The sequence below is a fragment of the Palaemon carinicauda genome, chromosome 30 (genome assembly GCF_036898095.1).
Source record: "Palaemon carinicauda isolate YSFRI2023 chromosome 30, ASM3689809v2, whole genome shotgun sequence".
Taxonomy (NCBI): domain Eukaryota; kingdom Metazoa; phylum Arthropoda; class Malacostraca; order Decapoda; family Palaemonidae; genus Palaemon; species Palaemon carinicauda.
Genome location: NC_090754.1, coordinates 40914011 through 40931517, shown reverse-complemented (window position 1 = coordinate 40931517; position 17507 = coordinate 40914011). Strand labels below are relative to the sequence as shown.

Sequence of the window (17507 nt, the reverse complement as noted above, 5' to 3'; positions counted from 1 at the left end):
GCCAAGTATGTAGAAGAGGTCTCCACATTACTCCTCCTCCCCTCTTCGGAGGCTAGGAGGGAGATAGAGAAGAGAAAAGGAGAGATCGCACTCCATTGCCTAGTGGTTCTCTCCGGAATCACAGGCGACATTGGAGGAGACATAATCGTTCTTGCTCTTCCTCGCCTTCTGTCTCTTCACGAGATGTCTCGCCGTTAGTCTAAGCACTCTCGTCACAAACTTAAGAGCGCTTCCTTCTTACCCTAACATATGGCATCAAGAGCGTATGCGCCAACATGCGCATACGCTCCAACAAGAGCATAGCTCCCTCTCGTGCCCTGCAATCTTCTGCGCGATGGAACTCTCCTGCGCCTGCACGTGCGCATACGCGCCCAACACCATCCTACGCGACAGGTAAAACCTGCACGTCAACTTTCTTCTGTTAGGTCTTCTGACAAGGCAGTCATGGTGCCTTCTCCTGCAGCGCCAGTGCTTACCAACGCGCTAGCGCTTTGCAACGAGCCAACGCTTATCAACGCGCCAGCACTTACCGGGGCACCAGCCTTCTCCCGCATCCGCAAGGATATGCGGGCACGCCCGCGCGCCCATATGATTCCACTATGGGGAATTTTCTCCTGCGCTCGCGCGCTCCCTAAGGTTGGCACAGACGTGCGAGCTAACTCTCCCGCACACCTGTGTACACCTTCACCTATTCTCACTGAAGAGACAGGCGAAATAGGAAGAGACGTTATCATTTTCGCTCTTTCTCGCCTTCTGTCTCTCACCGAGACTTCCTGCCTCGAGATTATATACACTCGTGCCACAAGCTGAGAAGAACGATCCCTCTCGTCATCGTTCTGCCTCGCTGTCGTCGTCGTGCGAGGGATCATCTAAGAAAACAGGAGAGAGGCCAAGGGCAAAGCACGTCCTAACCTCGAACCCTCTTCTTCTCGTATTAGTTTGAGGGTCTCCGTCTGCTCTAGAAAAGTCAGATAGAGCGCTTCTCCTTGCTTTTCTCTATCTTCTGAGAGATCGCTCTCGCCTTTGAATTAGCGATCTCTGACCCTTTGGGGTCTCGTGACAAGGAAACCTCGGTTTCCCGGTGGGCTGTCCCTTCGTTTGCTCACAGCTAGTTGCTGAAACCTTGGGTTTTCGTGCATTTAGTCTCGCTGACACTTCGGTGTCTCGTGACAAGGGAGACTTCCGTTTTCCTGTTGTTCTACCCCTTCGGGTTCTCGCAACACAAACTCTAGAGGCACGTACGTGCACGCTGAACCTTCGGGTTCTCGCAACACGACCTCTAGGGGCACGCACGATCACGCTGAACCTTCGGGTTCTCGTGACACAAGTCATCAAGAGCGTTACTCTTATGTCAGAGAGTCTTTGGACTCTTGTTACGCTGAGTGTTCGCGTACGCCCATCCAACACTACGCCCATAACGATCAGGAGTTTTACTCTTATGGCAGAGTCTTCAGACCCCAGTCACGCAGGTTTTCACACACAGTTAGCGCTACACACGCAAATCTCCGATCATACACGCGGGGTCAATCCCTCGCTCCCGTGTTTCAGACAGGACAACCTCCCTAATTCCTTTGCTCCCTATTGAGTTAAGGATTTCGAGTCTCTCGGAAACCTCGAAAGAAGATGCAAGGGTTCGCCCCCTTCTTCTCTTCGGTTGAGAGCAGAAGGGAAAAGTCATGTGGCAGTTCATGAGCTGTCCATGTTACGAGGTAACACTCGTTGTCAACCTGCAACTTGATCAACTTATTGGGAAACTCAGATTGCTGACAGGAGGTTCGCCTCCAGGGATTAGAGATCCTTCCCTTATGAGGGAATGATAACCTTCCTCGGAATTGGACTGCGTGAAAGATCCATTCCCCTTCCGAGGGAAAGCTTCCCCACTTCAGTCAGTCAGCAACCTTCCCTCCTTCGTAAGGAGTTGTAAACAGCTCAATGAGTTTTATCTCTGCTATCTCGTCCCCGAAGACTGTGCTTTCTCCCGTGGAGCTGGGGAAAAGAAGTCTATGGCTTATGCCTCCTTCGGGGGGAACTTCTCCCTGGAAGTATGCTGGGCTCAGGCGATGTCCTTCTTCGGGAGGACTTCTCTCTCGTTCACGAGAGGAGATTTTTTCTCCTACATTTTTTTCCGTAAAACTGGGAGAAAACTTGTCTTAGGCAATGTTCTCCTTCGGAAGAACTTCTCTCTCGTTCGCGAGAGAGAGATTGTTACGCCTTCGCTTTTTTTCCATAGAACTGGGGGAAAGCTTGTCTTAGGCAATGTTCTCCTTCGGGAGAGAGATTTTTAAGCCTATGCTTTTTCCCCACGAATTGCGAGAAAGCTTGTCTTAGGCCAAGTCCCCCTTCGGGAGGACTCCTTTCTCGTTCACAAGAGGGAGTTTTTTTTTACTCGAGAGGGAGTTTTTTGCGCCTACGTTTTTTCCCTAGAACTAGGAGAAAACTTGTCTTAACGACGTCCTCCTTCGGGAGAACTTCTCTTCTGTCCGCAAGAGAGAGATTATTACGCCTATGCTCTTTTCCCATAGATCTCGAAGAAGTTTGCCTTAGGCGATGTCCTCCTTCGGGAGGACTTCTCCCTCGTTCGCGAGAGAGAAATTATTAAACTTACACGTTTCCCCATAGAGAGGGGAGAAATCTTGCCTTTGGCAATCCTTCCTTCGGGGAATCTTTTCCCTCGTTGAGAGAGAAAAGTTAATACGCCTGCGCTTTTCCCCATAGGGCAGGGAGAAAGCTTGTTTTAGGCGATCTCCTTAGGGAGAACCTTCCTACCAATCACGAGAAGAAACTTGTAGGAGTTTACTGATCTACACTCCTCCCTCTTACGCCTTTTGGTTCTCCTCCAGGGGCGGAGCGAGTGCCTTGTATTAAGCGACATTCTCCTTCGGGAGAACAAATCTACCCTGCGGAGGAGTTATTTTCATCCCTGACGTTCTCCCCCTCGTGCTGGTAGGAGACGTATTTTTTTATCCTACTGGTTCCCCTCACGTTGACCCCTCGGGGTCTCGTGACGATCACCCTTTTGCCGGGTGTGATCGGGAGCCTTTAAACTTTCGTCATGTTTATCCTACGGGTTCTCATGACCTTAGGGGTCCTTCGGGCCTCTGTCGCGTTGGACTTTCGAGTTCACACGACTTGGAACCTTCGAGTTTCAGTTATGCGAGTAGTCGGGCTCTGCTAACAATTAGCACAGTGTCAGTGCACGCGCGCAATTAGCGCTATTCACGCGATCATCGTAATTAAGAGTTTACTCTTATGACAGAGCCTTCCGACTCTCGTCAGCGGTCTTTGCCATTACCTCCAGACACTCCGACTTCTACCATTCTTCCCCTTTCGATTAGAAAATACGAGGGGTAAGATATAAGGTTTGTATGCTACTCGCGTCTCCACTTTTTCCTGTAATAACACGCGAGGAATTATCGCAGCCTGGTGATTCCTCGTGAGTGCTGCCGTCGAGGGACTTAAAATCCTTCTATTTAAGGACTCTAAGAACTGTGTGTTATATCTCGTGCATCGGCGATTTGCATCTGTCTCCTCGACCCGTTGTCTCTCCAGCCTTAGACAGGCTATGCATTGACAGTCTGGGGTTCGAGTCCCGCCCAGACTCGTTAGAGCCTTCAGTGCCTACAACCTTACTATCCTTGTAAGCTAAGGTTGGGGGGAGCCTATAGTTCTATCTGCTGAGTCTTCAGCAGCCACTGCCTGGCCTTCCCTGGTCCTAGCGGGGTTAGATAGGAGGCTTGGTCGTTGACCATATATGGTCAGTCTCTAGGACATTGTCCTAACGGCTAGTGCAATGTCACTGTCCCTTGCCTCTGCCTTTCTTGAGCGACCTTTAAACCTGGTCTTTTCTCCGAGTTCAGAGACGTCAGTCTTCTCCTCTGATCTTGGATCCCTTCACGGCGAGGCTCACACCAGGCACTCAACTCTTCCAGGCTCTTCTCAGTCACAGAAGCCTCGGCAAGGGAAGCGACTTCAATGTCCCTTCTGGCTTGCACGTGGTCTGATACAGTCGGCTACCTTGCGAGCCACGAGGACTTGTCAAACCAAACTCTAGGCAGACCCTACAAGAAGTCCTAACTGCTAGGGCTAAGACATGGACTTCTTAACTGCTACAACAGCGACAATGTGAAGCATTTGGATCCTCAAAAGGAAGGATCAGTAGTTCCCAGACTTCCTTTTGTTCCTCAGTGAGGAAAGCTTCTCTCAGTCTCGGCAATTAAGGGCTATTGCGCAGCCTTGAGCCTCATCTGTAGACGGAGAAGGGGTTGACCTCTCCGCCTCAGAAGACATCACCTTGATTGTTTCGGTGTTGGAGTGATCTTTCCCCCCCCCCCTTGAGATTAGACCATCTCCTCGAGAAGTGTCTTACGTTCGCTGAAGGGTCTGCCCTATGTGCCCTTAAGGGCCTCAGACCCTCTCTGAACCTTTAGACTGTCTTCCTCGTACCTCTGTCCTCCGCTAAAAGGGTCAGTGAGCTACATGGTCTCTTACGCCACCCATTCTAAGAGATGGGGGGGGAGTGTCTCGCATCTTCGTACCGGGCCTGGTGGCTAGACTCACAATCTTTCATCTACCGCTGGGAGATTTTGAGAATATCCACTCTCAATTGGTAACTCAGGATGCAGTCCAGTCGTTACTATGCCCAGTCAGGGTGTCAAAGAAACATCTGAGGCGCACCAGACTTTTCAGATCACGTCTCCGTCATCTCTTCCTTGTTCCAACAGGGTAAAGAAGAGAATCTCTCGCAACACTCTCTCTTTCTGACTTAAGGAAGTTATTGTGAGGTCTTTTCACGGAGACCCAGAGGCAGCACAACCCAGAGTCCATCAAGTTAGGGGAGTGGCTGCCTCTCTGGCATTCAAGAGATTTTTCTCAGTCTCCCAAGTCTTAAGTGTTGGGGTCTGGAAACGCCAATCTACATTCACTGCTCACCTTTTGAGCGACGTGACACATAGGTCTCTAGACACCCTTTTTATAGGGCCTATTGTGACAGGTCAACAGATGCTGTTACTACCTTACGCCCTTTCAGGGGACAGTAACCATTGGTTGAGGATTCTGGGTTACACTAGGTGTTAAGAAGGAGGTCCGTCAATCTTCTTCGTCTCCTTCTCCCCCACATCTGGGGATCCTAGCCTGTATCCAGTTTCAGCTGGACTCGCCAATGGAAATAAGGTACAATACTCATCTGATTCATCTCACCGAGTATAAGTTATACTCGTGGTCATGAGGTTTCCCCTTGGCAAGGTCGGGGGAATCCTAAGTTTGAAGGGGTCCGAGCCGAATGATCCTGACCCACTTCATCCTGAAACATTTGTTTCCATGAAGTTGCTAACCTTCAGTCGTACTGAGATTCTGGGGATCTACAAAGAAAGAAGATAACGGAAGATTGATGCTTCAAAAGAGTCTAGTCTGAGGACTATCTTCCCTAAAGGTAGGGAACTCCTTGGCCACCCTGGCCTCAAGACTAAGTCTCCTATAGTAAAGAATGAGCATTTGTATTTAGTGTAGGAACAAATGACAAACTTATAACAGAGTTTGTATTTTTCCTAACATACAAATCCGAATTCTTTACACAAATCTTCCCTCCGTCACCGCCCCCTACGATAGTCCTAACTAGAATCCGATTGAAGGTAAACAGCAGCTACCGACCGGCGGTCCCCCACCACTGACAGGTGGGTAATTGCCTGTCCGGTCGTTAATGACCTTGTTAAGGTTTTTCTGCCGTATTTTCCAGCTTGCGATAGAATATCTCCTATAGTAAAGAATTCGGGTTTGTATGTTAGGAAAAATACAAACTCTGTTATAAGTTTGTCATTTTTTAGGCCACCAGATAGTAGTTTGGCCAAAGCACCAACCACCCATTGAGATACTACCACCAGAGAGGTATTGGGTTCTTTAACTGGGTAGATAGTGCTACATTAGATCCCACTCTGGTAACGGCTCATTTTCCTATGGCTACACTTACACTGAATAGTCTAAACTATTCTTTACACATTCTCCTCTTTTCTCATACATCTGACAACACCAAGATGACAGAAAAATTCTTCTTCACGCAAGCGGTTAACTTCTATACTGTAATTGTTCAGTGGCTACTTTCCACGTGATAAGGGTAGAAGCAGCTTTTCTAGAAGTACACTCCAAAATCAGACCATTGTTCTCTAGTGTTAGGTAGTACCATAGCCTTTCACTGTCTTGGGCTGGAGTTCTCTTGCTTGGTACGTTCTGGCCACAATTATATCCGTTTCCTTATTTTCTTTCCTCACTGGGCTATGATATAAGCCCCTGGGCTTATATCATCCTGCTTTTCCAACTAGGGTAGTAGCTTAGCTAGTAATAATAATAATGATAATGTAGTATGAAAAGTAATAGACCAAGAACATTACCCAGAGGGATACCAGATATATTCTTATATTCACCATTATGCTCATCAACAACTACTCTATCTATTACTTAAAAATCCAATAATGATGCTAAGAAAAATCTCTTACTCCCTTCTGTTTGAGTTTGAAAACGGAGGCCTCATGATTAATGCTGTTAACGGCAGTACTGTACTAAAATCAAGGTCAATTGTACAAACTTCCTGACTGCAATCAAGGGATTTCTGTAAAGCATTGAAAATTTTAGAATGGCATAACTTTCCCCAATACCTTTACATAAGCCAAATTTTAAACTAAAACAGATGATTACCTACTTAGACAATTTGCCAAAAGACATTCAAGAACTTCAGAAAAGATGGGATTATAGAAATTAGGTGGTAATCAGCTGAGCTAGGGTGTCCACAAATACATTTACCCAATAGAGTATCATTACCAATTCTCTAGCTAGGGTGTCCACAAATACATTTACCCAATAGAGTATCATTACCAATTCTCTAACCAAGTGCAAAAAAAATCTCGTCTAACTCGCTAGCAAAAATTAACAGATGGCTAAGTAGCTAAGTAATTGGCAATCTATAAAAAAAAAAAAAGAAGGAAAAATACCATTTTAGTCTTCACCTCCGTAAGCATCAAGGTTGAGAGAACATTTATCAAAGTTGTGATTATTTGTTGTTAATATTATCATTTATTGTTGTTAGTATTAGCATTATTATTTTTACTATGGTTTTACAGTATTTAGGAAGTTTTTAACCTCTGAGTTTGAATATTTACGTGCATTATGTTTCCCTGAAGGGTTTTGATGCTGTAGTTTGAATGTTATTCAATAAATTGCAGTTCTTCAAGAATATGATCATTGGATAAACAGAAAATCTGTAGATTCACATGAAATAAGTTCAACTGTTAGTTTTGACCTACATTCTCTACATGCAGTTATTTGATCATGTCAGCAAATCATCAAACATGTGGAACGATTTCAAAGAAGAGATAAGATACCTGAACATTACGTTCCTTTTTTGTTTGATCTGTTTAAATTTTTCTCATTTGATATTCCATAAAATCTACCAATTATTAAAGATCATGGGCATTGATTTGGTCCTTGTGATTTCCGCTTTTGTAGTTTTTGTCATCCAACATACTTAATTATTTAAACCAGCGTTACACGATTTGTGGAATGGAAGTTAATTATACAAGAGGATTTTATGACTGTAGTTTTAGGTTTTATAACACTTCTGGTCATTTAATGTTAAATTTCTGTGGTAGGATATTTTGACAGCAATAAAAATCTGAATTGGATTGGCATTTTTACATGATATAAGGTGATTATCACACAATACAGCACTATAATACCTTGCCTTATTATAGACCATGCCTTCTTTGATTTTTTTATTTTGTTCTTGACATGAATCACAACTGACAATGTAGATTTAAATATTTTCCAACCCTTACCTCATCACCTATTTCAATATTTTCATACCATATTTCATCCATCTTTACCCCATACTTTTTCTATAAGAGAGCTGTGATGCTTGTTTCTCACTTCAGTGGCCATCCCTCTTTTAATAGGCTTCCTTATATCGTAATTATTCTAGTTGACCCGTTGATTACTTCGCCTAATGCTTTTAGCAAATTCCCTGCTGTTCTTAATGATCTGTATCTCTTCCTTCCATTTTATCCTCTCATGCCTCTTCCAGTTCATACACTTTTTCTTCATATACTTGATTTATTTATAGTAGTCTTCACTCCATTGTTTAATTTTGAATTTCTAAGTAATAATATATCTTAAACTTAAAAACTTTTTGTATCTATCTGTCATAACTCGCCATATTTTAGTGTTCCATACATTTCTTCATTCCATTTTCTGTACATGAATTTTGATTTCTTGCCTCCAATTTTCTATTGTATGAAAAAGAATTGTGCTGTTTGTATAAGAAGTCCTGTATCATTGTTTATTATAAATTTTAATGTATTTTATCAGAACTTTTTATTAATTTCAGGGTGAAAACATGTGGCTTCATGCTGAATTGATTAGCAAACTCCTAAAAAAATGTCGGACAATCTATCCAGTTGTAGATTATGCCTACACATGCACTCCAACTTACCCTTCAGGTCAAATAGGGTTCATCCTTTGCAGTAAAAGTGATGTGAGTACATGAAAATATATACCTAAATTGAAGATGTGTAAAAAACTTAAGTTTTTAACTATTCTTTTTTTGACTGAGTTATTTTATAGAATTTTGATTAGGGAAATATACTGTATACAGTATTTCAAATAAATTTTCAGACCTGTTTTGTCTGAGAGGTATGAAATGATAAGGTCGAATTCTTTTTAGATACTTTACACTCCGGTAAAATTCTTTGGAGATTTTTTAATGGTGCTAGATATCAGTACAATTAGTTTTGAAATTGGTTGACTTCTTTCCTTAGCAGTGTTCTACTTTCCATCATAGAAATCATTATGTAAACATGTATTATTTCTGTGAAACTCCTCTGATGTTCATATTGCTTTAGTCTCTGGAGTCTTGATATATTGACAATACTTACGAGAAATTGAAAAATTTCCCATATTCTTTTCTTAAAATAAACTAAATGTTAGGGTTGCTCATTAACACCCTTATTTACTCTTTGGTTGTTGGTAGTATCATTGTGTGAAAACTGCTGCTCGTTCTTTGTTGGTCTGTTTGTTTTCTAACAGTCGGAATCGATTTGGTCTGGCTGGCTTCTGGGCCTTGAGGCATACTGTTGGATACATCTTGGTGTACGCATGCCGGGTGCTCTGGTGTTTTACCAATAACAGTGGGTGTCAGATTTATAGCAGTTGGAGTGCATTCGTACGTTTTAATTGTTATTGATTATGCGTAAACGGAGACATAACGCTAACGTCCCTATTAAAGTAATGAGACTTACCAGCGTCTAACAACAATAATGTGCTGCACATTTGTATTTGTTACAGTCTAAAAGTCGACTTGGCAGTGACAGGAGATGCACTCCAGATTGTTAGCATTTTTTTTTTATTTTAGTGGTTTACAGATGGCTTCTCTCAGATTTGTAAGCAATTGCTACGTAGTTGTACAAGAAATTGTTTTTGGGTGATCATGATCCACATTCTCTTTGTGCCTTTTGCTGGGGAAAGTTTTTTAATTTAGAGAATTGTTATGAGTGCAAAAGGTGTCTTTGGAGAGTGTTTCATGGTTACTGATAAGATGTAGTTTAAAGCATGAAAGAAGTTTGCTTTTAATTCAAGGGAAAATCCTGAGAAAACTAACTTAGTAAGTGACAAAAATGCCACTCTAGCCCTTGACTTTGCTACAATCCAAACAAGTTTAGTTTGGATAATCATAAGCTTGTAAAGATTTAAATGTCATTAGCTCTTTTTGTGGAAGCTCAGAAGATCTCTTAAGGGTATATTTCAGGACTATCCTGTCCTGTTTCAGCCCTAGCCTAACTTCTGAAGTGGTAGATAGATGTTCTAGTTCATCCTTTAATATAGGTTCTGATGGTACACATCACTCCCAGATTTGAAATCCTATCGTAGATCCTCGAAGATGCTCAAATAATTTAGACCCTTCTGCTGCAAAACCCATGCATTCTTGCATTTCCAGCGGCTGTTTTAAGACAACTAGATTACGATGTATAAGACCGAGATGGTAGCCGGGATCCTAATATCCTTCCTCACTCGAGTAAGTGACTCCAAACAACCGCTTACCCTTACATTCCGACATGGCAGTCTGAATCTTATGTTACTCCTCTTTATGAAACAGTCACCCCTTAACAACCTCTTTAGTTCCTACATGGAAACTGTTGGGGGTGTTCCTGGGAGGTTGGGAAGGAAACACAATCTTGAAATTAATGTAAGTTCTATTGAGAAGGTGCAATATACGAATCAAATACAACAGGCAGGAAATACGTCTGCCTTGGGTGACGAACGACAATACAAGCACATTGTGTGATGCCCCAAGGCTGGGAGGTACATTGTTGCCATGTCTTCGGGGCGTTGCCACACTTAATAATATAATGAATAACTATGCATAATAACATGGTATAATAATGCATATACACATATGAATACATAGGGGATGTATTTATTTAAAAGACATATACTAAATGAGACACATAATAAATGGGAAACATAATAAATGGGAAACATCATACATTGCTTTAGGTATGATAATATGTTAACGTCAGTTAATGTAACGGTCTCACATTTTATATATCTACACCTCCCTCCCCCCTCGCGCTCGTAGTTCCATTCTCGAGCGAACTCTTTCTAATGAGCCTTTGAGATCTGCGTGGGAACACTTGGGGGTTAGAGACTAAGGACCTTTCTATGTCCGTGCAAGGGGCCACAGGTAAATGGGGGAGGGGGTCAACACCAGGCGTTGGCACTGGACGTAGAAAGCGGCGGTTACGCCACCAAACTCGGCCACTGGGAAGACGCACCTCATAGTCCCGTGATTTGCCAAAACCCATGATAACGCCAACCTTTTCCCATCGATGTGATGTCGGGTCTTGGATCCTTACTGTCTGACCTATTTCCAACTTGGGAAGTGGCCGGGCGTGTTGATCGTATTGTAGTTTTACTTGATCAGCACGGGCAGCTGCACGGCGGTCACAGTCCTCAGACTTGGCCTGCCATTCCTCTGAAAAAGACTGTGGATGAGCAGGTACACAGGTACGGAGTGGGCGGCCATACAAAATCTGTGCTGGAGAGCGGCCTTTGAAGTTTGGAGTATTACGCAGTTCCAAGAGGCCTCGATCAAATTCTTCGCAGTCAATATTGCCAGAAGGTGCTGTCTTCAGAATTAAGTGCTTAATGGCTTTTACAGAAGCTTCTGCATGGCCATTGGACTGCGGGTAATGTGGTGACGACATGATATGGTGGACACCCCATCTCATCATGAAATCTTGAAAGTCTTTGCTGGCGAATTGAGGGCCACCATCAGTCCTGAGACGAAGGGGAACACCGACTTCCCTGAAGTAACGACAGAAGATACGTATGGTGTTGGAAGCAGTAGTGTCTCCTTTACATGGTACCACAACAGGCCACCCTGAGAGTCGATCGGTTACAACGAGGAATGACTTCCCGGCGACACTGAAAAAGTCAGCTGAGACAGACTCGAAAGGCCTCGTAGGGTGGTCATCATTCAATAAGGGTTCCTGCTGAAGGCTAGACTGCAACATTTGGCATGATTCACAAGCTCTGACAGTACTGGTGATGTCTGAATCAATTCCCGGCCAAAAAACAGTCTGTCTTGCACGTCGCTTTGTGGCTTCCACTCCTCGATGGCTATCATGTAGAAGAGCGAGAGTACGACGGCGGAGGGCAGCAGGGACAACAATTCTTGCTCCGTAGAGAACCAGATCACCATCAGTGGAGAGGTTTTTCCTTAATTTCCAGAAAGGGAGTAACGACTGGTGTTGGTTATAACGGCTTGATGGAAATCCTGAAGTCACACAATTCACAAGACGGGTATACGATGAATCAGCTCTTGCTGCAGCTCGGAGTTCCTGAAGTGTCCTATCTGCATCTTGGGGCGTAGAATCTTCTTCGGCGATGACAGCATTGACATTGACGATATATCTGACGTGTGTTGCGACATCAGCACAAGTGATATCATCTTCAGGAGTAGGCTGACTGACTGGAGCTCGAGATAAGGCATCTGAAATGCTGAGCTGCTTTCCAGCTTGCCACACTGCTGTGACTAGGTATGGAGAAATCTTTTCCTTGAGACGCTGAAGGCGAGGATTCTCCACTGCATCAAGTGTATAATGATTGAGAATTGGGATGAGTGGCCGGTGATCAGTCATCAGGGTAAAATGCTGAAGACCAGCTAGATACAATCTACACTTAGACATAGCCCACACCACAGCTAACAATTCTAACTCTTTAGTAGCGTAGCGGGTTTCGGCATCTGTGAGAAAGCGGGAGCCACATTGAACTAGGCAAAGTCTGCCATTACTATGGTCCTGTAGAAGGGCGTATCCAATTCCATATAGGCGAGAGGCATCAGTCTGGAGGATTACCGGCAATGCAGGATCAAAGGAGGCAAGGACTGGGGGGCTTACCAAGGCAGCCTTGACTCGACGAAATGCATCGTCATGATCAGGAGTCCAAACGAATGCTCTCTTGGGGCTCATCAGAGGTCGTAGGGGCTGAGCTGTAGCAGCAATATCAGGGGTAAATTCAGCCAACTGGTTCACTAAACCCATGAATGATCGAAGGTCAGTCAAATTGGTAGGAGTTGGAAAATCCCGGATTGCACTAACTTTGCCAGGATCAGCTGCTATACCCTCTTCTGAGAGCTGATATCCACAAAAGGATACTTGAGATGCAGCAACCACAAACTTGTCTCTGTTGAGAGTAATCCTGAATTTACGGCATCGAAGAAGCATCTCGTAGATTTGTTGAAGATGAGTGAAGTAATCTTCATCCGAAAGAAGTATGTCATCCACGACCTTTACACAGTTCTGCATTCCTTGAAGAGCCATATCACCGCGGAGACAGAAGGCGTCCCCTGTAGCTGCAAAACCCATTGGGCCTCTGCAATGCTTGAAACGGCCGTACGGTGTAATGAAGGTTGTCAAGTGTTGGTCCTTTTCAGCAAGTGCCATCTGCCAATATCCACATAAGGCATCTGCTGTAGTGAAATACCTTGCCTTCGAATTAACACTACGGATGGCAGCGAACGGAGTTGGAGAAGGGTGGGTTGGTCGGGACACTTGGCTATTGAGCTTAGTGAGGTCAACAGTGATACGGACACCTGAGTCCTTAGCTACTACGACGAGTGGATGGCACCATTCTGAAGGTTCATCACCGGCAGGCTTGATAATTCCTTGGGTTACCATGGAGGCGAGTTCTTCCTTAACTTGGTCGCGGAAAGCAAAGGGTATCTGGCGTGGAGTGTGGACAGCAAAGGGTACTGCACCATCCTTGAGGTGGATCCTCATTGGAGGACCAGTCATCGGCTGGAGTGGTGTTTTCTTGAGGTCTTCTTTGGTGACGAGAACATCCTTGAACTCCCGTAGAAAAAATTCTCTTGCCTCAGTAGGGGATGTGGCAGCAGAAAGGGGCAATTTCTTGCATCTTTTGACGTGCTTAACTTCCAATATTGGCTTGGGAAAGTCAGGAGAAATAATTGCCAATTCCTTACAGTGGCTGTAAGACAGCAATGGTGTTTGAACACCGTCATGAACCTGTATAACAGCAGAACAGGACTGCTTACCCAGAGTAAGAGTGGCTTGGAAGGTACCCAAAGCAGGTGTCATGGCTGAACCGTCGGCAGTTAGAGTTACGGCTGTAGGAAACGGCTTCAAACTACTCCTAGGTATCGTAAGTAGGTCAAGATGCTGGGGTCCTACCACGGAGACTTCGGCGCCTGTGTCGGGTAACATCTGAATTCGGGATGTAACATCTCCATATGTTAGAAGAACACTGACAGGCTTAGGCGACTTGCCAAAAGTTTTGACTCGATGACAGCTGGACTTCTTTACGACCTTTGATTTACCTGATGATGGGGTAGCTTTGTCACTTGAAGAGCCACCCTGTGTACTGTCATTTCTCTTTGTCTTACAGTATTTATCGTAATGTCCCACACGGTTACAAACTCGGCACTGTGCTGCATTGGCTGGGCACTTTGGAGTCCTGTCTCAATGACCTCGTCGACCGCAGTTCTTGCAGCTGCTTTCTAGGGCTGGGCAAACTTCGGAAGAATGGTGGTTACGTGCACAACACTGGCATGGATTGGCTGGTTTGGGTGGTGGGGTTGAAGAATGATATTTACCACCTCCTTTCTGTTTCTTGTATGTTGAAACAACACGTAGCTGGGAGGTTGGTGCTCGAATGGCAGAAGTAGCCTTCCTGGCCGCCTCATATGAGCGACAAGTATTGACCACCACCTGCAGTGAAGCTGTTGCATCAAGAGAGATGAGTTTCTGGACAAGTTCCCCATCCCTGATACCCATGAGAATTATCATCTTCATTTGAGTTTCCTCACACACTGATGAATTCCCCGGACAGACGTCCACCTCTTCAGCTATATGCTTAAGTCGCACGTAAAAATCTGAAAAAGATTCTCCCTCAAACTGCTTACAACTTAAGAGTTCTCTTCTGCGTAGAGCTTCGTTGCGTAGACTTTTCACATGATCCTGCAGCTCATCTAAGACCTCTTCTACTGTCTTGTCTGTGCTGGGTGGAATATCCAGGGTGTGCTCCAAGATCCTCTGCGTCTCGAGAGTGAGGCACATTCTAAGCTGAATGAGTTGCTTCTCTCTAGGTAGCTTGGATAAATCCACCATGATAGAATAATCTTCCCATCGACGTCTCCATTCTCAAAAAACTTGAAAACTGGCATCTGCTTGAAGGGGAGGCGGGTTCTGGGTGATAGCTTTTTGAGGGGCAGGTATTATTGATAAACTTGAAGATGAAACAGTAGGTACTGACGATGTAGACGATGTATTGACTGAAAGGCTATGTGTGCTATCAGGTTGGGAGGTAACAGGAAGCAACCTCTGCAACAATGCTGTAAAGCGAGCACTTTCTTCCTGTCGACGTTGTTCGTCCTCTCTGCGTCGAAAATCCTCTTCTTGGCGCCTTCTTGCATCCTCTTGTATTCGACATTGTTCAAGATACTTGATGAAATGAAGAAAATCGGCTCCTGAAGCTGATGGAGGAGTTGTATAATGTGGGGTGAGTGGCAGTGGCAACTGGTATACTTCCTCCCCAATTAATCCACCGAGAGCTCCAACATTAGGATTAAATCCTTCCTCTACCTCTGCTTCTCGTATATCAGAAGATTCCTCGTGAAATTCCGATTCCGACATGGTTTATTGTAAAAACATTAACATTAACATATCAAGAAGAAATATGTAAGAAATAAAAGTTCAATTTTCCAAAATATTCAGAAATAATATTCTTACGAATATGTGCATATTATACTAAGTGTAGCGGTACGGTTCAGGTAGGGAGGGGGAGGAGTCTGTTCGACGAGCAGTAGTCACTCCCCTCGGTGACGTCACGGTCAGTTGCCCGGAAGCGTTCAAAGTGACTAGATGTCAGTGTGCCGGTCAAGTGAAATTATGTGCTAAACTCGTCCTCGTAGCTAATTACGGGACACAGCACATGAGAAGGTCACTTAACAGTTACTAAGGCACACTGCACTAAAAGGGGCCACTTATAAGTCACTATGGGCAACGAACACTACACTTGAATGCACATGAACTGCACAATAAATCTATGGAGATTCACGGGGAGAGTAATGGCGGCTGTAATCGTCGTGTTGTGTTGCTTGAAAAACTTGTAAAAGCACTCTCTTCTCACAAAATACTCACTGCGCCATGTTGGGGGTGTTCCTGGGAGGTTGGGAAGGAAACACAATCTTAAAATTAATGTAAGTTCTATTGAGAAGGTGCAATATACGAATCAAATACAACAGGCAGGAAATACGTCTGCCTTGGGTGATGAACGACAATACAAGCACATTGTGTGATGCCCCAAGGCTGGGAGGTACATTGTTGCCATGTCTTCGGGGCGTTGCCACACTTAATAATATAATGAATAACTATGCATAATAACATGGTATAATAATGCATATACACATATGAATACATAGGGGATGTATTTATTTAAAAGACATATACTAAATGAGACACATAATAAATGGGAAACATAATAAATGGGAAACATCATACATTGCTTTAGGTATGATAATATGGTAACGTCAGTTAATGTAACGGTCTCACATTTTATATATCTACAGAAACAAACCCCCGTCCTTTAATAAGAGTATGTTTTGCCCATAGCAGAAACTCTGCTATTAGAATTTATAACGAGATGTCAGTAGTTACTGGCTAGTCAGTGTGCTGGTAGTAAGACTAGGCCTTACCAGCACGCAGAGTACCCATTTTGTTTTCAGCCGCTGGAGACTAAAGATGTAGGTTACTCCCAGTGCCATAAACTCGCTGTTTTTATTTTCTGTTGTGTGTGAAGGATATTAATGCTGAAGAAAGGTTTTGCAGTTTTCCCAATGACTATAGCTTGCTGTCAGTTGCTTGCATAACCAGCCTTTGTTCCTATTGATGTTTGTTCCCTCACAAGGGCAAAGGAGTGTCTGCTGCCACTATAATCAGCTACCATAATTGGGAAGATTATGATCAGTTCCCTTGTTCTGGAACAACGATTGGAGCTTTGCTCATGCTTAAGAGGAGACCATCACCTCCAAATCAATAGGAAACCAATTCACTTGTTCTTCCCAGCAATCCGACAGCCAAAGAAGAGGAAGGAATCACCAAAGCATAGGACAACCGATTGGGCAATCTCTCTTGAGACCTTGATTCCTCTGCGTGGTTTCGTGGAAGGAGCAGTACTATACCAAAGCTCCCAGGAAGGATTTTCAGTATGAGATACAGTATAGGTCTTGTTTCTACTACCAGTACTTGATCTCATATGAGACAGCATGGGCACTGGTGGTTGGGACATTTGCAACCACCCTCGTCCCTGTCCTGCTCCTCTTGGGTACTGTCCTGTGCACTCACTCGCATATGGACAAGCACACTCATCAGTTGACGCCCCTATCTAAATAAAGTGCTTGCCTATAAGCAATAGCAAACCTGGATATTCACGTGCTCTTGTTCGCGTGCATACTGTACACTTGTTCACAGGAGCTACCTTGCTAGACTGCTTATAAGAGCAGAAAGAAATTCCTTGCCACCCACCAGTGACTACTGAGACTTCATTATAAGTCTTGAAAGGAAAGTTTCAACCATGATAAAAGCTTACTCTTATAAAAGGACTCGAAGTTTGAATAGTTAGGAAAAACATAATCACTTTAAAAGATCTAATGTTTTTTTTTTTTTTTTAATAAGTTAGACAGTGTTACAGTATTTTAAAAGTTCATGTTTCAGACCTTTGAAAATCACTTGCTTAAGATCCCACGGGTAAACTTTAAATCTGTTGGCTTTGGCATCATAAAACAAAAATATGAATTGCACTCAATATTTTTTAAAAAGTGCGCTTTGGTAATCAAAGGATGATTTTATCTCTTTTGCCCTGTTTCATGGCTAAATATTGATTTGAGACTAAAGGTTTACCACTTTTTTTTCATTATCTTACTTTACAAAAAGAGTTGATGGGAGAAGTAC

General features: G+C 43.8%; 1 protein-coding gene across 5 annotated transcripts in view; it reads left to right on the top strand.

Annotated features, from left to right (window-relative positions):
- The window catches only part of LOC137623048 (spermidine synthase-like), a 97983-nt gene that overhangs the window by 78492 nt on the left and 1984 nt on the right, over positions 1–17507 (top strand). For all 5 annotated transcript variants that reach the window (XM_068353685.1, XM_068353687.1, XM_068353684.1 and 2 more), the window contains exon 7: positions 8369–8515. In XM_068353685.1, coding sequence (XP_068209786.1) covers positions 8369–8515 — 147 coding nt within the window. The remainder of the gene's footprint in view (positions 1–8368; positions 8516–17507) is intronic.